Source organism: Phoxinus phoxinus (genome assembly GCF_949152265.1).
Source record: "Phoxinus phoxinus genome assembly, chromosome: 6".
Lineage (NCBI taxonomy): Eukaryota > Metazoa > Chordata > Actinopteri > Cypriniformes > Leuciscidae > Phoxinus > Phoxinus phoxinus.
In genome coordinates, this window is record NC_136881.1 from 9,522,575 (window position 1) to 9,547,005 (window position 24,431).

A 24,431-nucleotide genomic window follows, 5' to 3' on the forward strand; every position below is an offset into this window, starting at 1 on the left:
TATAAGTATTAGTATTATAAGTTTAAATGCTCTAATTTACTGTAAAATGTTTAATAAGGACATGTAATTTCAGTCACATATTTATAGTAAACATTATTTATACTGTAATTTACAGTAACAGCTGTAGAAATGGCTCATTCTAGATTATTTTTTACAGTAGGCTACAATGTAGTTGTATTTCTGGTAAGCCTATTTATTGTACAATAATAGCACACTTAACACTAATATGCATTTCTAATAGATGCTCACTGGTCAAAAAATAAATGAGAGTTGAGATTTCACAATAAATAGCTTTACAAACACTTCAATAAAAACTTCTCCAACCTACAACCACTGATAGCAGCGGCAATTTATCTTAAACCTTATCCAGTACACCACAACTGGGAAAGAATCATTGTTTAAAAAGATGCTTGAAGAACATTCAGCTCTTAAAGCTTCAGGAGTCCTGAAATTGAATTCAAATTAACTAGGAATTTCAGAGATTCATATCTTGTTGGGGACAAATGTTGAAAACCACTGATGATATACTGGGGTTTGTGCCTCCAATGCATTAAAAAAAACATAATAGATAACATAATTGTATGTTAATTTCTTAAATTTAACAATCAGCTAGCCATTGCTGAGGGAGTTAGACTAAATGACTAAATTAAACACAAATTTAAACACAATGGCACAAAAAATAATGAGCTCTTAGAGCAAAGTCAGTCTTAAAAAGACAAATTTTTTCAGTGCCATTATTGGTTCAATACAGATTCATCTATAATAACATGTAACACACTGACAGCATTTATTGTCATTTTTCCCCAATCTGAACTTGAAGTTCTCTTATACAGCAATGTGTTTGTGGAGATTCACAGTACGTTTGTATAAATCAGAGGTGTACATTAAATGCACACAATGGCTTAAATATACTTCATAAGATATGTTGCTTAGTGTCATGTGTATATTTATCTGAAATTAAAAGTATGAAGCATATTAAATCCCTGATCCTCGTTTAAAGATGATCTAACCAACACAAGGCACTTTTGGAGTTGAAGACACGACTTCTGAAATGTTTTCCTTATTTGAAGGTTCAGTTCCTAGAAATCAAAAGAATGTGACCGTAGCAAAATAATAAAGTGTAAAATCACAAAGCCATAATGATCTATCATCCATGATCTGTGTTCTTCAAAGTACAGTTATTATTGCCCATATAAATGACCGTTTGTTTGTTATAATTCCCTTTTAAATTGTTCATGTAATAATGTGTGTTCCAAGTTAAGAGATAAAAAGCATTATTAATTAAACTCTTTGAGGTCCAAACTGTAAAAAACAACAACAAAAAGCTAAATCAAGTCATTAGCATTGAATGGACTTTTTTCTCTTTTTCTCAGTGGCCTTGAGGGAGACACAATGATGTCATCAGAGTCGTCTGAATCAGTGGTCTTTGGAATCGCAGTGGCCGGTTGCTGTTGGTGGATCTTCAGGTCTTCTTAATACCAACAAAATCGTATATGTCAATTACATTATATAGATGAATGATTATACTGTAAGCATAATTGTAGTTTATCACAGATTCTTCAAAGGTGTTTTCCGACATACACTACCATTCAAAAGTTTGAGGTCAGTAAGTCAAGGCTGCATTTATTTACAGCAAAAAGAGTAATATTGTGAAATATTATTAAAATTGATAATACCACTTTTGTATTTGAAAATATTTTAAAATGTAATTTATTCTTGTGATGGCTAAGCTGAATTTTCAGCATCATTACTCCAGTCTTCAGCGTCACATGACCCTTCAGAAATCATTTGAATATGCTGAAGAAATATTTCATTCGATCTTATTTAGTGTCTATTATTATTATTTTAAAAGAAATCATAAAAAAAAAATTCAGGAATCTTTGATGAACAGCATTTATTTGAAACAGAAATCTTTAGTAACATTATTAAATGCCTTTGGTGTCACTTTTGAACAATTTATTGCATCCTTCCTGAATAAAAGTATTAATTTCTTTAATAAAAAAAATCGTACTGACCCAAACTCTTGAACGGCAGTGTAATAGAAATGAGATATATATTCTAACCTGGTATTGATCTCTTGTCACGTAGCTCATGATTATAAGCAGGATTTAGTTTCTCTTCAGTCTCCTCGCTATTATTCTGAGTTACACCTAGAAGAATATAATAAAAAACATCCAATACAAGTTACTATGGTTTTAAAGAGAAGTCAGTATAAAATATTTAAGGATGGCCAGGTTCATATCTTTGTTTACAAAACGTATTTATGGTTCATTAAACGTCTTATTGATCTTAGATTAACAAAGAGGAATACTAACATGAGGTCATATCAATCCTTCAGTGAGAACAAAGCACATTATTAAAGATGAATAATCACCTGAGGTTTGCGTTTTGTTTGTACACATGGCCTGTGGGGACCCTGTGGGCAGCAGTGGGGGGGTGGAGAGATGCCGCTTTTTCTGATGAATGAAAGATTCAGACTGTGTCACTGTAGACGCCCTGCAAAGTCAAGTCAACGTATGTCTGTCAGGAGACCACCTGGCCATGCATGCAATCATATTCACTCAAACCAACTGTCGTGACTGCATTCTTGCATTCTCTACCCAGCACATCATCTGTGCAAGGTTGATTTTTGAATGGAATTGATATAATATAAATGTGCAAATATGCATAAATATGGAAATATGCAAGAACTGTTTAGTATAGTCAAGTCAAAATGTAGTCAGACACCTTCAAAAAATGTCACATTGTCACTGTTTATTCGCTATAGTAAATGATAATAAAATATGTCAAGAAATCAGTTGATATTTCACTAGTTTTGGGCATTCTTCTGTTAGACTGTCTCACAAATGAATTAGGTTGAAAAGCTGTCAGCTGTTAAATTTAAGTGCACAGTTAGATAATACCAATTATATAATAACCAATTACCAAGCCATGCTTAATTTTGTTCAGTCTGTGGTGAAAAAAGTTCGCATTAGCAATTAAAGAAAAAACACTTAAAGTCGGCATGAAATCAAAATTGACCCTATTTACTTTGTTAGCGGATATTACTAATCTTGTGGTGAACAATTAATCCGTGCAAGTTAATACACGGAAAAAATTGTTTGCCGAAGTTATCTTTAATCAAAGTCTGAAAAGTTACTTCCGGGTCTGGAATGGCGTTCTTTTCTGATGACATAGGCTTGACGGCTTGGGTTGGTTAATCGGATCCTCGAACCGTTACTCTGCTATGGGCGAGAGATGGAGAGGAGGAGCGCTAAAGTAAAACCCTGCCCTCTGTTCAATATTCAGTTTCACTCGGAAATGCGTCACAACACTTGAGAAAAGTCGTTTGCAACTTCCTGTTCACGCGGACTTTAAGCAAACCATGGTCAGGTACTGTAGCTGTATGAAGAATATTTGGGCATAATATGTCAAAGTTCACTTTATTTTGCTATCCTCGCTATAAATGAACTATAGTGTCCTGCAGTGCTAGTAAAAAAATATAAACAATTATATCTGGTGTCTGAATATTTTTTGGTTTGACTGTATGTAGTATTTCAGTGTAGTGGTGTAGTAATTATACACTGTATCTCAATCACCTGTCCATCCTCAGAGTGCTGCGTTTGAGATGAGCCCTAAAGACAGCCTGCAGCAGAGTCACTTCCTCTTCCTGTACAGCCTGAGCGTTAAAACCTGATTGGCTCTGAAATATATGGTCAAGAAGTTTAAAATTGTAAATCAGTGGTCATATATCGATGCTGGAATCTTAAAGGTATAGCGGAGGATCTTTCCTAATTTTAGAAAAGCCCTCTCCAATTTTTTTAAAAATGCACATGCGCAACACTCTATTTGCTCCCGATAGGGAACGCCTAGTAGCAGTGATTTTAAATGGATTTCTCCAAATAGCATGACAAACTTTACCTGTCTAGTAGAATCTTCGCGACTGCGGCATCAGTGGGAAGCCCAACCTGTGCTTTTAGCGCACGCCAGCATGTGAACGGCCTTACGTAAACATATCACCAGAATGATTGACACTTAGGTGGACCAATAGTATAGGCTACCCACCAGGAAAAAGAAAATCCTCCGCTATACCTTTAAGTCTTTAAGTAAAGAGCAAATGTTCGCTTCTGTCATGCTCATTTTACAATCCGGCTAGTTTTCAGTCAATGGTAGGGTTGGGTGACGTGATGTTTTTTTTAGGGAGGGTTTAAGGGTAGCGCTGTGGGGCAGCTGACCCGACAGTGGAAACGCAGCTTGATTTTGGCCTCGTGGGTTTATGTCCGAGGCTATAGGCCCCCGCACAGAACGCTGTTAGCCCTGGCTCACACTGACCCGACAGTGGAAAAGTGGCGTGTGTGCCACCTGGTAATGATGTGACTGTGATGCAAAGGACCTATCAGTCTATAACCCTCTAGATTTCATGACTGAACTATATATATCTGTAAACAAACTGTGTATAATAAAACATCCCACCAAAATAATTACCATGGCAACAAGGACGGTTGTTGGGTCTGCTTGCTTCGGTCCATCTATCTGCCTCTGCCTGATGAGATGCCCTCTGAGACAGGATTGCAAGAGAACTAGATCCTAAGCAAAGGAGCAGAAGAATAAAGGAAGAGATGAATAATCTGCATTCACTGTGGGAGTAGAGTTCATGTCGATGTGTTGTACCAACCCGTGTTCGGTGTGAGAGCCAGTGTGCCTGGATGGTCTTAGCTGCTTTGTTCTTCTCTATTGACGCAACCGCTGATGACGACAATGGTTCTGTGAGTGTTAATGATAAAGAACCGTTCCTAACCTATGAGATGAGAAAAATATATAGACTGTGACATTTTTTTTTTACGAGTTGCCCATCGTCACTGTCTTGAGTGAACTGTTTGTGTGTGTAGCTAATAAGTATTTTTAAAAGTATTACCTGATTTGGATCTTGTACTAATCTGAGTTTTCTCTCCTCCTCTAATTTCTCTTTTAAACAGTTGATTTCTACAGTCAGTGCGCCCATCTCCTGCCTGTAAATAAAACAACATGAAATCTAAACTGACATTACATACTTTCTTAATAAATTTCCTTGCTCATGATTCAATGCATGCTATTCTACAGAAATAAAAAAATTCATAGAAATGTAATAACTTCCTATACCTTTAAAATGACTTTTCTTTCGGCACACGTAACCAAGGTGTTTCACTTGTCACAGAAATGTGACAATATTCCAACAATAACCACAGTAAATAATTTCTCTAAACATCTCTAAAGGAGCACAAATGCTTTCAATATAAAAAAATAACTGTTTAGAGTTTTAGAAATTTAAATCAGGCTTTAATAAGTTTGTCTCACATAACAGTAAAATCACATATGATTCAATCTTCTGAGAAATCAGCGTCTTCCAAAACACCACCAAAATATAGTTTTAATTCTTGATTCCTTCATTATGTTTATATTACAAACCTGTGTGTTTGCATCAGTCTCTCATGCTCTTTAATTCGCTCCTTCAGCACGTTTTCTACCTCTTTCAGACCGTCCTGCTTCTCAGCAGACAACTGCTTTATCTCTTTACTGATAAGACAAGACAAATACTTTCAATTAGAATTACTCTCAAATACGTTAAACATTTCAGAAATATAAATATAATAAATGGGGCATGTTTTTACTATTTTTAACATTGATAATAATATAATAATTTACTTGAGCACCAAATCAGCATATTAGAATGATTTTTGAAGGACCTTGTGACGCTGAAGACTGGAGTAATGTCATTTTTGGTAATGACTTTTTAAAATATATTTAAAATTTTAATAACATTTTACAATATTGCTTTTTTAATCAAATAAAAAAAGAGATTTCTTTCAAAAACAATCAAAAAATCTTACCGACCCCCTATTTTTTTAATGCTAGTGTGTATGCGAGTACACTCACTCTCTCTGGGTTAGTTTTTCCTGTAGTTTCTTTTTCTCTTCTGCCAGTTTCTTAAATGCTTCCCTCAAATGCACATCATTCTCTGTAATCACAGACGGCTCCATCTCTGTTTTGACAGAATCACTCCGATTGGCCGATTCTGACTCAGTGCCTTTCTCCACTGAGCTCTTCTGTGAGTCTGATGCTTTAGTAATATGAAGATTCTTCATCTGCTCGACTCTCTGAAAAAATTAGACAAACTACATTCACATGATCATGGACATGATCATTACTTTCCACAAGTAATGCTTAATATATACACACACATACATAAATATACAATGCATATGTATATACTGTATATTTACTGTATATATGGTGATACATTTGGTCTTGGCGGAATAGATCTGCTACGCTGCTGCTGTTGGTTAATAGTGCAGGACTTGCTACTACCACTACATAATACAATACACGACACGCTGCTGTGAGCAAGTAAGACATGCTGCTGCTGTACAATATAGCGTACATGAATTACCCATAGTAGATCTATACAGGTGGAGCTGGGGAAGGTGGAGAGCTTCTGAAAGCGCACTGCACTGCTAAAGGCAAAAGCTGAGTATTTGAAGGTTTAGCACGCCAGCTCATTGGCTACTGATACAGCAGAAAACAATTAATTGTGCCCTATACAGAATTATATGATTACAAGTAGTTTGAGTTAAGGACCTATTAGTCTGCGCCATCTACAGTTTCATGACGAAACTTTGTATATATACCTTTTCAAGTTCCAGGATTCGTCGCACAAGTCTCTGTTTACTCCAATCCATATAACCTGTAAACATTAAAATATGATACATCATTTGATTGAATAATTTAAAATACAAATTTTTATTGGTTGCACATTTCAGCTTGTCATGCTAGGAGAAAAGTCCAGTCAACTAAACCAGTTACCGGTAAACACCAAATTGGCAAGGTCAACAGACCAGCTAAGACCAGTTAAGCATCTTATGCTGGCTTAAGCCTGTATTTTTGTTCATAGAAAACCATGTTTGGTATAATAGTGTTTCCAGTTCTACTGTGAATCTAAGTGAAGATGCGCCTTTTATAAATGTAAGTACCCTTGGCACGGCAAACAGGGCTGTCCATCATGCTCATCTCTTCCTGTGTCAATTCTTTTTTGAGTTCTTGGTTCTCGTCCTCCAGTTGTTGAACAGTCTTCGTGAGTTTCAGAACTGTCGCACTAAGGGTCTTGTTCTGCCGCCTGATGTCTTTGCTCTCCATCTTATTACTAAAAAGAGTAAAAAAAGAGTGAGACAGACATATACAAAACATGGAATCAAGAGGAACCATCAAACTATGAGTAAAATTAACAAAATTAACAAACTCTGTACCTTCTCTCAGCTGACTCCAACAGTGTTCGCAATCTTTGAACCTAACCATAAAAAATAAAGAATTTATTACTAAAAATAAATAAAAACAGAAGTTAATATATAGTGAAATACATTTAGTTTATATAAAATCATATAAGCTACCTCCTCAAAGTAGGTTTCTACAGTGATCTTCATTTCCTGCATGTTGGTAGTTTTGAGGTCACTCTGAAGCTGACTGAGATGGCAAATACACAATTCATTGAGTGAAACTTTCAATGGAGAATGAAGAGAGTTTCAGAACATCTTTATGTCTACAGTCTTATCTATTGTATTATTACTGTCTAAGGGGTTAACACAACATCGTTTTTTAAACTAAAAACTGAAAACTTTTCATGCATTTTTGCCGCATTTACACCAGGTAAACTACGAAACGCTTTTTTCTTTTAATCAACTTAGCCTACAACTCTCATGTTGAAGTTCTGTTAAGTGCATTCATACTGTTTTGATTCACCATAACCTGATTAATTGCATGACTGTATAATATACATGATTTGGCATCAGACCTCAAGGCATTCTCTTTTTCTTTGCACTGCTGCTCCAATCGTAGAATCCTCTGTTTCAGTCCATTAATGATCTGGTGTAAAATCATAACGAGAGAAATACAGTTTTTATTTTATATCATTCATCAAATTAAGAAACCTTGTTCTGAAGAAACGAGATTGTTTTTGTAATGGCATACTCACCGATCTAGGATCGGTCTTTCTGTCCACTAAACCCCTTGCGTAATCTGGGTCCTATATGATCAACGCAAACATTATTATTTAAAATTGATTATATATTATAGATATATTAAAATGTAATTTATTCCAGTGATGTCAAAGCTGTCAGCATCATTACTCCAGTCTTCATTGTCAAATGATCCTTCAGAAAAACATTTTTTTTAAAGATAAAAAATAAAAAGATTTTTTTTTTTATTAAGTTTTTTACTGTCACTTTTGATCAATTAAATGCATTTTTGATGAATAAAGTATTCATTTCTGAAAATTAAATAAAAAAATGTAGTATTCAAAAAATCTGATCCCAAACATGTGCCTGGTAGTGTCCTGTATGTCTGACAGTTGTCTGACAGTTATCTGCCCTGCTATAAATAATGTTTTGTTTTTTTCATGACAATCAAATATAAAGTTGCAGTTGCAGTTACGCATGTGGTGTAAAACAGGCCACACGCTAAGCTACTAATTTACACAATAAAGGGGATGTTAACACTCATATAAACGATTCAAGCTCATCTCTGCTGCTGGATTTACTGACAATTGCACATCACCTTCGCTGGATCCAGCAGCTGTTCGATTTGCCTGTCTTTCTTTGTGTTGTCTTCTTCAAGACGGCGTAGCTTAGCTTTCATCTTGTCAGATTCAGCCTTTAGGGATTGGATGGTCTGAAAAAAGGGAGAGAAAATATGTGTGTACATGTCATTTCAGCGACATTCTAGGCTGGTGATGGGAAATCTTAGAGAAAATTACGCATTACTGAAATAAATCTCAAAAACCATTTCCTTGAAGTTCGCATTGATATTTCCTGAAATCCAGTGGAAATAATACACCATCCAGCAACATTTGGCATGCTATTTTTAACAAACTATGATTTGGGACACACTAATCCTAACCACTAATCCATTGTATACATATAGGACTGATAGCATTGAGAGTTTACATAAATCCCAATTCGTGGAAAACATGCCATCTGATGTAATCAAAATTTTAAATACATATCCTGAAAAGCACTTGCAGTATTACGTCAGCGAGTGAGTGTGCGAGAGGTGAGCATCACCTTTTTTAGATCAATTATTTCATCATACATTTCTTCCTTTTCTTTGTAGACTGGGGTCCCTGGAACATAACCTGATAAAGAATTGTAAAAATTAACATGGTGACAAAATTAGAAAAATAAAACCTGTTATATGAACAATTTAAGGTTGACATATTTAGTTTTATCTCACCGTTAGATGGAGACCGGGAATATTTAGGCTTTTTCATTTCTAAGGCCTCCTTCAAGTATTCAGGTGTGCTGGTCATGGAGATGCTGGTTTGTGTGACACAGTAATCTGCTCCTTTTGGAGACTTCCCTGAAATAAACAAAATGTAACCATGTAAAGCCTGATGGTAACACTTTAGTTTAGGGTCCAATTCTCAATATTAATTAGTTTCTTATTAGCATCCATATTACTAGGATATTGGCTGTTTACTAGAACTTATAAAGCACATACTGCAATACAATGAAGATGTACAAATAAACGTTCCATTAAAAGCATTTTAACATGATTTTCCTAAAAAAAACATGATGTATGGACAATCAAGTAAGCCTAAGTTGCTTGCTTCAGTCCAGTAAATGTTGATCTTGAAATATTACTAACAATATAAACAATATATTTAAAATGACTTTATACAAATCAGCAACTATTTTACAGCAAAAAGACCACAACCTGAAGGTGGACATTTTTACTTGCTAAAAAAGTATACTGTCATGAATGGATTTCACCGGAGGCAAGATGAAGCGAACCCAAAAGCAACTTTAATTATAAGAGTACGTTTAACAAAACAAAGGCTGGAAACTAGAATACCGACAGGAAACATTCAATACTAGACAAAGACACAGGGCAAACATGAGGGCTTAAATACACAAGACTAACGACAAGACAAGGGACACCTGTGAACAATAATCAGACTATTAACCAATGACAAGACACATGGCAGGATCACATGACAACCAGAATCACATGACAAGACAATAACAGAAACAAGAAACAAAACCCAAACCGTGACATAGCCCCCACCCTATGGGCGGCTCCTGACGCTAATCAAAACAAAAAAAACAATAGTACAGGAGGGTGGTGGAGCGGAGGCGGACCTGGGGGCGGGATGGAGGGCCAGGCCCATGGAGCGGCAGAGGGCCTGGAGACTGCGGCAGGACGGGCGACCAGGGCGGAGCAGGCGACCAGGGAGGAGCAGGCAGCGCAGGTGACCAGGGCGGAGACAACCCTTCAGGTGGCCAGGGTGGATCAGACAGCTTCTCAGGCAACCAGGGCGGCCACGGCGGTGAAGACCCCTCGGGCGGCCACGGCGGTGAAGACCCCTCGGGCGGCCACGGCGGTGAAGACCCCTCGGGCGGCCACGGCGGTGAAGACCCCTCGGGCGGCCACGGCGGTGAAGAACCCTCGGGCGGCCACGGCGGTGAAGACCCCTCGGGCGGCCACGGCGGTGAAGACCCCTCGGGCGGCCACGGCGGTGAAGACCCCTCGGGCGGCCACGGCGGTGAAGACCCCTCGGGCGGCCACGGCGGTGAAGACCCCTCGGGCGGCCACGGCGGTGAAGACCCCTCGGGCGGCCACGGCGGTGAAGACCCCTCGGGCGGCCACGGCGGTGAAGACCCCTCGGGCGGCCACGGCGGTGAAGACCCCTCGGGCGGCCACGGCGGTGAAGACCCCTCGGGCGGCCACGGCGGAGATGACCAGGGTGAAGCCGACCACTCGGGCGGCCATGACGGTGAAGACCAAGGCGGAACAGAGACAGACCCTGGCTCAGGAACAGTCACAGACACCACCGGCTCAGGAACAGTCACAGACACCACCGGCTCAGGAACTGCAGCAGACACCACCGGCTCAGGAACAGTCACAGACACCACCGGCTCAGGAACTGCAGCAGACACCACCGGCTCAGGAACTGCAGCAGACACCACCGGCTCAGGAACTGCAGCAGACACCACCGGCTCAGGAACTGCAGCAGACACCACCGGCTCAGGAACTGCAGCAGACACCACCGGCTCAGGAACTGCAGCAGACACCACCGGCTCAGGAACTGCAGCAGACACCACCAGCTCAGGAACTGCGACAGACACCACCGGCTCAGGAACTGCGACAGACACCACCGGCTCAGGAACTGCGACAGACACCACCGGCTCAGGAACTGCGACAGACACCACCGGCTCAGGAACTGCGACAGACACCGGCTCAGGAACAGCAACAGACACTGGCTCAGGAACAGCGACAGACACCGTGGCGGCGGCCATCTTGTCCGAAGACTCTGGCTCAGGAACAGGAACAGACGGTGGGGCGGCGGCCATCTTGTCCGAAGACTCTGGCTCAGGAACAGGAACAGACAGCGGGGCGGTGGCCATCTTTTCCGGAGACACTGGCTCGGCAGAAGTGACGTGAACAGTCTCTGGTTTGGCAGAGCTGACGTGGAGCGTGGGCTCGGCAGGGCTGACGTGGAGCGTGGGCTCGGCAGGGCTGACGTGGAGCGTGGGCTCGGCAGGGCTGACGTGGAGCGTAGGCTCGGCAGGGCTGACGTGGAGCGTAGGCTCGGCAGGGCTGACGTGGAGCGTAGGCTCGGCAGGGCTGACGTGGAGAACAGGTTTGGCGGGACAAGACCCTGTACGAGCGGTCTCGGCGGGACGAGACCCTGGAATGGCAATCTCGGCGGAACGAGACCCTGGGTTGTGCTTGGTAGCGGCCCTTCTGGCCGATCGCACTGACGCCAGCGGTGGGTCTGTCATGCTGGATAGTAATTTTGGACGTCCAAAGTCCGATCTGGTGGCCGGTCTGAGGGCTGGCGTGACGTGAAGAAACTCAACCTCAGCGGGACTGACATGAAGCTCTGGCTCAGAGGATACCGTGGGCTTGCGGGGCTCCTCATCCACAAAGCCCACAGTGAACGACGAGCCGCTCCACATCAGGGCAAAGTCAATATACTCCACCAGAGTGTTACAAGGGGTATTGGCTGGCATGAGCTGGTAAAGTGGTTCATTGAGTCCATGGCGGAACATGTCCTTTAACACAGCATCATTGAAATCCTCCCCATGGCAAAGCTCGCAGAATTCCTTAATGTAATCCTCGACTGGTCGGTTTCCCTGGCTGAGGCGGAAGAGGCGGATTGCTGGGTCCATGATGTGGTCTAGTATTCTGTCATGAATGGATTTCACCGGAGGCAAGATGAAGCGAACCCAAAAGCAACTTTAATTATAAGAGTACGTTTAACAAAACAAAGGCTGGAAACTAGAATACCGACAGGAAACATTCAATACTAGACAAAGACACAGGGCAAACATGAGGGCTTAAATACACAAGACTAACGACAAGACAAGGGACACCTGTGAACAATAATCAGACTATTAACCAATGACAAGACACATGGCAGGATCACATGACAACCAGAATCACATGACAAGACAATAACAGAAACAAGAAACAAAACCCAAACCGTGACATATACGCTATCAATCAGATGGCAGAAAGCATGTAGTCATTTTAGCAAAATTGTATTGATGCTAATTTAGAGGCCTTAGAAATAAATGCATCAATATGAAACAATATGGTTTATAGAGTTAAATATAATCAAATGCATAGCTATGATAGAGCACACACAGGTTTGCTTTGAATGTGATTTCTGTGATGATAATCTGTTTTGTCTAGTTTTCCAGAAAATGTTTGAACATCTTTAAAACAAGTTACATTTATCTGAGAAGCAAAATTGCATTTTAATGTTGAGGTGCAGATCTGAAATTTGGTTGGTTCTTAGAACGTAAACGTGTCTTACAGTACACTTTATTTCAAGGTGTCTTTGTTACACTGTAATTATGAATGTAAGTACTTAGAAATATTAAGTAACTACAGTACATGTAGCTACTTACTATAAGTTAAGGAGGATTAGGGTTTGGTTTGGGGTTAGTTGCATGTAATTATGCATAATTTATAGTTATTACTACAGTAACTACATGTAACATATGTAACAATGACACTGTAAAAAAGGTTATTTAAAAATAGTAACAGACCATGTCCATCACCCTGTAAGTGCAGCCAGACGTCCCTGGGTGTACCAGCCGGAGAGGATTTACAGTTTTGGAGCTGTGTCCCTTTCACCGTCCTCCATGATGTTACTGGAGTTTTCTTCAAATGCAAGTTTGCACTGTTCAGGTACGGTGACTCTTTATTTAAATACAAATATTTATTATTTTAAACAAAAGGCATATTTGCAGAGTAGCTGCATTAAGTAATAACAATGACACAAGCAAATTTCTAATTTTTACAATACTGTGTTGATATAATGCGCAGAAAAAAGTGGTGGCATTTGTGTGGCAGTCTTAAACTTACTAGGAGAAGGAGGTGGTCTGCCTGAAACTTTCTTTTTTCTTGACTTCTGAAAAGAAATCCAACAATCAGACATATAAATGTGATACCATATTGGCGCAAAGATCCAAGAATGAAAGAGCAACAGTTTAACTAAGGAAACCCAATAGCCTAAAATTACCATATCACCATGTAATACAATATTTGTATGCAATATTGCTGTATTTATTTTAAATGATTGATCCATGCACATTATTATTATTTTTTATTCATGTGCACTCATAATCTTTAATCAAATAACTTCCCCTCCCTCTTGGAGCTTCTCTTCTCTTCTCTGATGACGTGTTTACTGGCGCGAGGGCGGGGCAAACTGTCACTCACATGAGATCGACCAATAGCAAACCATAACAATCCAATCAATTCCCGATGGATAAAATCAATTCCCATCGTACACTCTTTTCTTGTCCGAGAAGCCGTTTCACTCAGACATGCATCACAATAGGGAAGAAAAGTATATCGCAACTTTGTCTTTAAAGGGATAGTTCACTTTAAAATTAAAATTATGTCATAATTTACTCACCCTCAAGTTGTTTCAAACCTGTATTAATTTATTTCTTCTGCTGAACACAAAGAAAGATATTTTGAAGAATGTCAGTAACCAAACAGTAGTCTGACTGTACCCATTGACTTCCATAGTAGGAAAAAAAAATACTATGGAAGTCAATGGGTACAGACTACTGTTCGGTTACTGACGTTCTTCAAAATATCTTTCTTTGTGTTCAGCAGAAGAAATAAATTAATACAGGTTTGAAACAACTTGAGGGTGAGTAAATTATGACATAATTTTAATTTTAAAGTGAACTATCCCTTTAAAGACTCTATCTCACCTTTTCAGTGTCAGACACATAGCTGCTACAGAGACTGTCCTCTGCCTTGAAGAAAAAAACCCATATACACAGACATGAAACATTAATAAAAATACATATGTATATATTTATATGAAACATTAATATAAATAACCATGACATGTAAATATGACATGGTACCAGTATTTAGATAACTTTTTATAGCGTGGTATCCCAATGTATTTTTTTTACCATAGTGCATCTCCAAAACACGTGGTATTGCATGATACTTTTTGCTAGTGTTGCAGTCCAGGAGATCTATATGAATTAAGCATCATGAATTGTTACTTACCAGATCCTCCACCTCCTCTTCTGTGACAAGTTCTCCAGCTACAGACATTATAGCCTGTGATGATGGCCTGTGTTTATTTAATCATCACCTTTTACAAACAACAGGACCATAACCCTTTCTCATGCAGTATGATCTATGGAGGTAACGTTACGACCTGTAATGTCCGAGTTTTATGATGCAGCAGGAAATCTTATTTTTCTCATTACAAAGATGTGACAATCCTAATATAAAACAGCATAGCATTGAAGTGTTCACGGGCTGTTAAGAAGTTCCCAAGATGCAGCTGTTTCCTGATGTCGCCGTTAAGAAAAGCATCAGATCCTACGTCGATATTGTGTGCGAAAGCTACAGATTTACCGCAATAATGTTGCACAGCGTCGTTTCGCGTCTCTCTTCGCTGTACGGATGTAATGTGCATTATTGTCGTCTAGCAACCGAAAATGTTTAACATGACAATAAACAGCAAACCAAACGTGTTCATGTGCGTCAGCAATGCGCAATACCTGCGCACACGGTGAGCGGTCGCCTGTTTGTAATACAGCTTCATTCAAATGTATAATTAGTAGCCTATAAATGTAGTTTTCCTTAAAATATGTAATTTCTTAAAGCACCATTTTGTTATTTCCATAATTCCTTCCTTTTTGTTATCCACCCAATCACTCTTTATGTAACTTATGTAACAGTTAGGCTATGTACGTTATGTAGACTGTGTGAGTGTGATGTAACGTTATAATTTACCGCCTATATGTATGTATGTACCGGTAACGTTATGTAGCCTATTTATGTAGCTATGTGTGTAGGGTTAGGGTTGTAAGTGTTTTTTTTTATTGTTGGTTTAGATCTTTAAATACCGTATGCAATTGCTTATATTTGAAGTAGAAACATGCTGGGCTTTGTGTCACTAATGTCAATGTAGCTACTTAAAAACTGTATTTTTTTTTTTTTTATATATATATATATAGCCTATATATAATAAATACAGTTTTCAAGTAGCTACATTGACATTAGTGACACAAAGCCCAGCATGTTTCTGACATGCTACTAGTTTATCAAATAGAGAGATGCTTGAAGATGACAGTCATTAAAATAATGTTACAGAAACCGGAAACAGTGAACAGCTGCAGCGCTACAGGGGACATAATCCTGCTCTGCTACTCATTTGATATTTAACTGGGGTAAAAACAGTTATGACCTTGCATTGGTAATTTAGTACTACCACATCACATTACCCACACGTGATGATAGACATCTCATAGATGGATTTGGTTTGGACTTTGGGGATTACATGTGTGTATAAAAAGTTAGATTATTTATAAAAGGTTAGGCTATTCTTTCAATCAAATGGCTATATGAATGTGTGGGTAACCTGAGGCAACTTCTCAGCTTGTCTCTATAGTTATCAAGCAACTCTGTTGCAAAGCTTTACAAAAAAACCTAAATCTTTTGCCTGCCACTACCATTATTATAACCCAGTTACATAAGCTTTAATTCCAGATTGCCTTCCAAGAGGCTGTGATGTTTTTTTTAAAGAGCTCCTATCCTCTTAAGATGATTAATGGTAATATATGTGTTGAGGGATGCAAAGAGAAGGGGAGGGAAAGAGCAAAGCGAGAGAGTGAGAGATAGAGAGAGAGGGGGAGGGAGGGAGAGAAAAGACTGTTATCTGATCTGTTGGTGTTATTGGTCTTTACAGTCACAGCATTAAGCGTGAAGAGGGCAGTCGAGGTGCGATCGAAGGTCTCTTGGGGATTGCAAAGCGAAGCCAACTTCATACACATCAGCAATCTGGTAAGAATATGAGGAAACAATCTTAAAGGAATAGTTAAGTTAAAAATTATCATTTACTTTCCCTCAAGTTGTTTCGAACCTGTATGAATTTCTTTCTTCTGCTGAACACAAAGGAAGATATTTTGAAGAATGTCGGTTACTAAACAGTTGGGCCACATTGACTTCCATAGTATTTTTGTTTTTCCTACTATGAACGTCAGTGGGGATCATCAACTGTCTGGTTACCAACATTCTTCAAAAAATATCTTCTTTTGTAATACACTAATAAAAGTTTGAAACAACTTGAGGGAGAGTAAATGATGACATAATTTTCATTGTAAGTGAACTATTCCTTTAAAACAAATTCACTCAAAAAAACTTAACATAATATTTAAATGAGAGCTTGTACATTTGATGAAGAAAATTGAGCATTCATGTCTACAGAAACTACAAAACTACAAAAGATAAAGTATTAGAAATGTATTTTAAATGATATTGCTTCTTAAATGTACATGTACTGTTTCATTGGATACACTTTTTAAATCAAAAGTGCAAAGAGCTATTAGTTCAAAGCATATATTGATTTCATTGCTGTGAACGTTCAAGAGAAGTGACATAGCCTGCCTTTTTGTATTATATGACAGTGTTTAAAACTATGTTAATGCGTTTTGTCATATATGTCATGTAGCTATATAATTATAATAGCAAGTTCTTGTCTTTATTTCAACAGGCCAGTGCATTGCTCTCCAGGATCACCTGAAATCACCTATTGCCCCAGTGTTAAGGTAACAAATCCTATTTTCACAAAGAGCTTATTGACCTAAGTACACACTGAGACATGAATGACGGACAGATAGCATTAGGAGATTGTATTTATATTTAAAATGCCTATGTTGAAACACAGAAACATTCATAATTAAAATAGGGGAAAACTTGTTAAATATGCTGAATGGCAAAACCACAATTCATGCATTTGCATGAGCCTCAGCAAACCTCATGCGCCATAAATATAAACCAGCCCACTGTTATTTACACGAAAATAGTAATGGATACTCGTTTGAAGCATTGTGTTATCTGATGTGAAATAGGTCACTTTGTTCTACAGAAGATTAAAACGCTTCACTTAAACCATATTGGGGATGAATCTAAATCCATCACAATATTCCCTGTTTTTAGTAATTTGCATGAGTATTATATAATACAAAATGGATATTGAATTTTCAATTAATCAACCACAATTATTTCAAATCAGAAATCATCCTTATCTACCGAGTAAAAATAACTGACAAAATAACAAACATCAAACATACAGTAAAAACTATAATATTGTGACATGTTGTTACCATTTAAAATAGGCTGAATCTATTTTAATGTCAATTATTCCTGTGATGCAAAGCTGAATTTTCAGCATCATTACTTCAGTTTTCAGTGTCACATGATCCTTCAGAAATCATTCTAATATGATGATTTGGTGCAACATTTGTTATTATTGCTGCTTAATATTTTTGTTATGATACATTTTATTTCAGGATTTTTTGATGAATACAGTTCAAAAGAACAGCATTTATTTGAAATAGTGGTCACATTTTATAATAAGATCTCATTTGTTAACGAACTAATGCGCATTACATGTTTACCACATGTATTAACCTTTGTTCATGTTGGTTCACAGTGCATAATAATGTTAACAGATTCAGGTTTTGAATTTAAACATGTATTAGTAAATGTTAACGAAGATGAATACATGCTGTAAATTGTTCATTTGTTAGGTCATGTTAACTAATGTTGTTAAATGATGGTAACAAATGAAACCTTGTAATGTGTGACTGAAATAGCAATCTTTTATAATATTATAAATATTTATAATATTATAAAGGCTCTTTTGATCAAGTTAATTCATCCTTGCTGAATAGAAGGATTAATTTAAATAACAGAAAAAAAACTTGTACTGACCCCAAATTTTGAATGGTATAATAAAACAATTTAGATAAAACAAACATAAAAACAAAAAAACATTAGTGTTTTATGTGTAAGTTAGCATTGGGCTAAAAAAGCGTGCAAAAAAGGCAATCAGGGTTGAACAATATGAACCTCAAGAAATTATGGCATTCAAGTTTTCTACAGAGCTTTTCAACAATTTGACCCTCCTGGAAGTCACTAAATAATTTGCACACTGTTAATTGGACCTTTTGTACATTTGTTGTCAGGTGCAAAGAAAATGCATCTGGGTCAACAAAGCGCGCTGGTGGACGGGCTGTCGCTAAAAGAGCTGGGGGACAGTGTGCTGGTGGAGATAGAGTCCCGAAGGAAAGGCCTGCCCTTCCTCAAACATGTGGAGTATCGTATTGTTAGCAAGGTATACTCAGTTTTCTATATAGGCTTAGACACACACACACACACACACACACACACACACACACACACACTAGAGCTGCACGATTCTGAATAAATTCAGTCACGATTTAAAAATAAATAAATAGAGATCACAATTCTCCCATGATTCTGAATAGACAACTAAACAAAATAACATGCGATTTACTAGAGGTTCTGACAAAATGTTAATTGCTGCAGTTTATCTAAAAATATTTAATTAATTTGAATGAATCAATTGTTTATTTTATAAAATCGGGTTGAATGATTCAATGACTCACTCATATAGACTTCACTTGTTTCATTACTGGATGAATCAGCATTTTTTGAACAAATCTCTGGATTGAATGATTCAATGACAAATAAATGTTTTAACGGTCACTTGTCGCCACCTACTAGTGTAACGATGTAATTGATACAAACTTTATGTGAAACCTTAAAGGGTTAAGTTCACCTATATTAAAAAAACATCCTGCCTCTTCCAAGCTTGATAATGGGAGTGAATGGTAAGTTAGATTTTAAAGCCCAAAAAAGCACATCCGTCCATCATAAAAGCAATCCACACGACTCCAGAGGGTAAATAAAGGCCTTCTGAAGCGAAGCGGTGTGTTTTTGTAAGAAAAAATATCCTTATTTATAACTTTATAGACTATAATCACTTACGCAAGTCCGATGTTCCGGCCAAAGAGTGACCTCTGACTCTTTAGGAATAAGATCACGTGGATGTTTTAGCAATTTATCATGCAGCATAACACACACATATGGCCTAAACAATATTAAACTATTCCATACATAGTGTTTCCAGATCCCGGTTCAACGCAGATACAGTGATTTTGAGGTGTTCCACAGTCTGCTGCTGCAAAAGTTCATCTACAGGATGGTCCCAGCTCTGCCACCAAAGCGTATCCTTAAAGGAGGTGAGATTTCAACTAACTGTCCTCAAATGAATGTGCTCCATATATTATGCCACTTAAAACTCTCTATTTTTTCTATCTCTCTCAGTTTTGAACTCAGTATCAGACCGAGAGTTTAACGATAGTCGCCGCCGTGGTCTACAAAGGTTCATGACGTTGGTGATCAGACATCCAGTCCTAGCAGGAGATGAGTTGGTCAACATCTTTCTGTCAGTAAGCAGCGCAGTAAGTCCTGCAAACCAGCAGATGGCAGTAAAAATAATTCTTATAGGAGGAATAGTTTGATCAAACATTTGTTCCAAAAGTTGAATAAAAACTTGTTTATCAGGTTTTGTCCTTTTTTATATGTTACAGGATGTTCTAAACAAGATGCGTGATGCATATAAAAAGACAGGGGACGAGTTTCTGACCTCCCAAATAGCGTTGCATGGCAAGGTGGGTAAAAGGGTGGACACATATTTTAACATTAGACGTTACATTTTGATGTTAAATCCACTATTGTTTTTTACAGAATTGTTGTCTATTTAATGCAATTAGCCTACATCAGAAGTAATTGTAACATGTAGGCTGTGTTCTGTTTACTCTGTTCTGGTTTGCCTGTATGCCCTTGTTGTTAATTAATCCTACACAACTGTTCTGTTTTATCTTGATTATCTTGATTACATTGGTATATCAAAGAACACTGTGTAGCCTACCACAGTTCTTGAAAGGGAAATTAACAGACAAAATGAATATTGTAATTTTTAAGGTTTACCTACCTGAGGACATGAAGAGCCAGGCTGCTGCTAATCGAGAGGTCATTACAAGTATCCACAGCAGTTTCAATAAACTCAGAGATGTAGCTGAGCGGATGGCTCAGCGCTCACGAGAAAACTCCACGGATCTGCTCATGTTTGGAAAAGACCTGAGGTGAACCAAAATTATCATTATCCATCCATCCATCCATCCATCCATCTTTCTATTGTTAATAGAAATAAAAAATAATAATGTTTATAATCAAGATAATGAATATAGTGATATAATATAAAATATAATTTCATAAAATATCTAAAAATGTATGTAGCTAAATTGTACAATGTACAACTTGATATCAATGTGTTAACATTTAATATTTAAAAGTGTTCATTTTTCTATTATTGTTTAGATCATTTAATTTCTTGATGATTTCTTGATGAATGCTGAATATTCAATGATTATGATGGTGTTATTGTAGTATCATTAATATAATATTATTGTATAAGCCTATAACATAATAATAGTTTTTTATTTTCATTTAAGTTAAAGTTTTAGTTTTGCAGTTTTCATTTTGCAAAGTAATTTGTTGTATGTTTTTGTCATTTTTATTTTAGTACTTCAAGTTAAATAAAATGAAAATAAGTAATTTTGCCTTGGCAACTTGTTGAAATAAAAAAAAAAAGTTTAAAATCTTTATATCTTATTTTATTTCAATTAATGGTTATTTTATTTCAAGTAACGGAAATGTCTAGCCTGACTTTGTCATACTCATAATCTAGGCAGAATGTTCCCGACCAAAAAAATTTGTGGGCGGGGTTCGGGCTGGCACCCAGGCTAGGAAATGTCATGAATGGTTTTAGTTTTATTTAATGATAATAACCCTGATAAGTAATATTGGACAAGTCTGTGTGGACAAGTCAGAGGTTATCACTTGATTCTTCAACAGTGAACTGGGCTCGGACACACCAGACCTGCCAGTGAACGCTACAATGAGCAAAGCATGGAAAACACAGAGGAAGTCACTCGTAGAAATGTCAGGAGAATTTGGTCTTCTCGCAGACAAAGCTGCACACCAGGTATTAAAACAGATCATTATTGACCATTAGTCTAATCACAAACACCACTCCAAAAATGACGCAGATGACTGATCGGCACTGAACAAAACTGTTATTATAATATACACCCACAATATTATGAGTCTCGCTACTGTGTTTCTTCAGTTTGCTTCGGTTGAACAGAAATTAAACTGAATATTTCCAACCCCTTTTAATACTCCAGGGCAGCAGAGAAGAGGATGAAGTGGTGGAGAAACTGAACCTTCTCCTCGAACAGCTGCAGTCGTATAAAGTGAGTTCTGTCTGTAGAAAACTTTTCATATCAATTTGTGCCACAACATAGTGTGAATGGGGGCATATGCAGCTAAAATGGAGTAATTAAAGAGTTTGTAAATTCACTGTACAATTTAACTGTAGCGACATTCCGATGTTAATATATTTGCATGTGTGTGTGTGTGTGTGTAGGACTTGTGTGATCGGCATGACAGCGGTGTGTTATTAGAGCATCAGAGAGCGTTTGAAAAGCGCAGCGTGCCTGTGGCTACACACTTAAAATACCAGAGCAACATTGAGCAGCCAGAGTCTCGACTCACACAGGTAACGCATACAGTATCACACCAATAACATGCAGTACAAACTACTTAACCAAACTGAGGTGTAGGTCTCCTATTGCCATAGTAAAATCGCATTGTTCACAGGAAAAACATTGTTATTTCTATATTAAATATCCATTTTAAATATGAATCTGCACATATGGGTACAGTAAAACTTGCTTCGTGCAAATTGTTCTTGGTCCTTGTTGGTTCTTTAGAATGAATCACTCCAAACGGCTCACGAATCAGTCCAAAAGATTCATTAGGGGGGATTCACACACAACAAATTGTGCTTTTTTGCACACACAAAAAGACAGTGGAATGGGAAAAAGCAAGGTATAAATGTGTTAAAAAAGTACAACTTGGACAAAATCAAGTCCCGTTCTAATTTATTTTTATTTTTTTATTAATATTCGAGAAGCTGTTTTACTCGGATAGACATCGCAATAGGCAGTCATGGGTGATGTAATCTAGATTACATAATCAGATTCCAAAAATGAAATACTTATAAAACGTTGTTATTGATTACATGATTACCAATTCTTAATATTTACAAAATGGCAGGAAATTATTCAGAAATCATTGATTCTCCCTAATCCTTCTCCTTTTTATCTTTTAAATTTTTTCTTTCTCAATTTTTTCTTTTAAATTGCTCACACAGACCCGCCACTAGTCAGGCGACTATAACATTGAAAATAGAGAGGCAGCTCAGCACAAACAAGACAAATATTTTATCTTTTTTTAGTTAGTGTTTTTATTTTCAAATTATTTCTTATAATTTAACTGATATTGTGATATTGCTTTTATACAATAGTCTTATACGAACATGACGGCAATATTGAGTAACTTACATTGTAGACACAATTCTTCCAATTGCTTTGTCCAATTTTGCTCTGCCAATGGAAAAAGATCAAACAAAGCCAAAGCAGGATCAACTGAGCGTCGAGCACACATAGTGAATCATCGTTTGAACGAAACGAGTGAATGATTCACTTTGTTGCCTAGTGGCGTAACAATGTAACCTGCAGAAAAAATCCATAGCAATGACACAGGTGAACTAAACACTACAATTCTGTCTTCCTACAGCAGGAAAACACGATTATCAACATGGAGATGAGGAGTTATTTCTCCCTTTTGTGTCTGCATCAAGAAACCCAGATGGTCTTCACCCATCTGCCCCTTGTAACTTTAATACTGGGGACATTTGTCCACTCACAAATACAAGGGCACAAAGAGGTACATTTCCAATAACACAACAACTCAATTACTTCAACTGATTATTTTAGCAGTTCAACACTATTTACACTGTGTGAACTGTGCATTTTCATTCCTCAGATGGGTGATGTGTGGGGTGAACTTCAGCCGAAACTGAAGGATCTGTTTGAGAGCACTAATGAACCCTCGTCTCGCTCCTCTTCTCAAACACACACCTCCAGAGGACAGAAGACCTGCGCTGTCATTGGCCCTGCATAACCAGTCCAGGACAGTCCCAGCATACATACTTTAACACTTCTCTTCATTACTTTTCCAAATATGTAAATACAGAAAACACAGTGGCCCTAAAACATATTTGAACACTTAAGGTCACATAAAAATGTCATTAGAGACAAAATATCAAACTGTCTGCTAACCAAATGTGCAAAAAAAACTAACTTCATTTTTGTTAACCATTTATAATAATGTTAACTGTAAAAAAAAAGATCATTAGGTCAAGGCAACATGTTTTTACATCACTTAAGATCATAAAAATAATTTAAGCAATTTCAACTTTTTTAAAGTTATGAGATTCAACTCTTTTTTTTTTATGGAAATATAATTAAGTTGAAATGACATCCAATTTGTTTATACTTAAAAAATGTAAGGCAGCAACTGAACTTGAATTTTTTTTACTTTTGGTTTGATATTTTGTTATCTGAAGGAATGTCAAACATTTTTATAGTATCCAAATACAGTTTGAGGCCACTATATATTCAGAGAATATAGAAAATATTTATTTAAAAAAATTTAGTTGACAACCATGATGTCTGCACTTTTGACTTTTTCATTGAATTCCCAATTTCCCTTTTTCTTGTAATAGCTACTTCAACCACATGTGTTTGATGCAATACGGGGTTACACATTCAAATAAATAATCCCACATCTTCCACAAACCTGCTCATCTCATATTTTTTTCAGGTAACCCAAAAATAATATTTCATTTAGGCAGGAGCTTACATAATATTCAAAGATTACATGTGTTGTCCTTAAGATAAGGCCACATTCTGAGTATGGATGAAAAGGTTAATCAGAAACGGCACTTTGCAGAAATTCAAAGAAAGACTAACGTTATTCTGGAAAAATCTATTTTTAAGCAAGACCAGCTGATGTAATGTCGAGAAAGCACCTGTCCTCGAAGAGCGATCCACGGCCATCAGCAGTTGGGGGGTAATGCATTTCAGATT

General features: G+C 37.5%; 2 protein-coding genes across 8 annotated transcripts; one reads left to right on the top strand and one right to left on the bottom strand.

The window, feature by feature from the left end:
• Positions 1-180: 180 nt before the first annotated feature.
• Positions 181-14,970, bottom strand: iqce (IQ motif containing E). Of its 7 annotated transcripts, none has more exons than XM_079615191.1 (22): positions 14,557-14,970; positions 14,247-14,291; positions 13,384-13,429; positions 13,065-13,217; positions 9,238-9,363; positions 9,069-9,139; positions 8,563-8,676; positions 7,982-8,032; positions 7,802-7,872; positions 7,401-7,473; positions 7,260-7,300; positions 6,987-7,156; positions 6,645-6,700; positions 5,893-6,113; positions 5,425-5,532; positions 4,895-4,988; positions 4,655-4,777; positions 4,465-4,566; positions 3,579-3,682; positions 2,375-2,496; positions 2,064-2,150; positions 181-1,471 (listed from the first exon to the last, which is right to left on the bottom strand). In XM_079615191.1, exons 1-22 carry the CDS (start codon positions 14,602-14,604, stop codon positions 1,326-1,328), a joined length of 2,172 nt encoding a protein of 723 aa, XP_079471317.1. In that variant the 5' UTR covers positions 14,605-14,970; the 3' UTR covers positions 181-1,325. The 7 variants fall into 7 exon arrangements, 6 of the variants coding, with proteins under 6 accessions (XP_079471317.1, XP_079471319.1, XP_079471320.1 ...); XM_079615193.1 differs by having other exon boundaries at positions 765-1,471; positions 13,077-13,217; positions 14,557-14,795; XM_079615194.1 differs by having other exon boundaries at positions 765-1,471; positions 9,069-9,127; positions 14,557-14,795.
• Positions 14,692-24,138, top strand: snx8b (sorting nexin 8b). The gene is made up of 13 exons (XM_079615200.1): positions 14,692-15,070; positions 16,250-16,344; positions 17,054-17,108; positions 18,531-18,679; positions 19,490-19,610; positions 19,696-19,832; positions 19,962-20,042; positions 20,356-20,516; positions 21,289-21,418; positions 21,621-21,689; positions 21,863-21,994; positions 23,077-23,226; positions 23,326-24,138. Exons 4-13 carry the CDS (start codon positions 18,542-18,544, stop codon positions 23,461-23,463), a joined length of 1,257 nt encoding a protein of 418 aa, XP_079471326.1. The 5' UTR covers positions 14,692-15,070; positions 16,250-16,344; positions 17,054-17,108; positions 18,531-18,541; the 3' UTR covers positions 23,464-24,138.
• The last annotated feature ends 293 nt before the right edge of the window (positions 24,139-24,431 follow it).

What these genes read in the sequence shown, in the direction of transcription:
- iqce (XM_079615191.1), bottom strand. Translation starts at nt 14,604, where the DNA reads ATGTCTGTAGCTGGAGAACTTGTCACAGAAGAGGAGGTGGAGGATCTG. An exon ending in AAATAATTGATCTAAAAAAG is followed by an intron (nt 8,677 to 9,068) that starts GTGATGCTCACC and finishes CCCTTTTTTCAG; the next exon opens with ACCATCCAATCCCTAAAGGC. An exon ending in AGCACTCTGAGGATGGACAG is followed by an intron (nt 2,497 to 3,578) that starts GTGATTGAGATA and finishes TTGACTTTGCAG; the next exon opens with GGCGTCTACAGTGACACAGT.
- snx8b (XM_079615200.1), top strand. Translation starts at nt 18,542, where the DNA reads ATGCATCTGGGTCAACAAAGCGCGCTGGTGGACGGGCTGTCGCTAAAA. An exon ending in AGTATCGTATTGTTAGCAAG is followed by an intron (nt 18,680 to 19,489) that starts GTATACTCAGTT and finishes TTCCATACATAG; the next exon opens with TGTTTCCAGATCCCGGTTCA. An exon ending in AACAGCTGCAGTCGTATAAA is followed by an intron (nt 21,690 to 21,862) that starts GTGAGTTCTGTC and finishes GTGTGTGTGTAG; the next exon opens with GACTTGTGTGATCGGCATGA.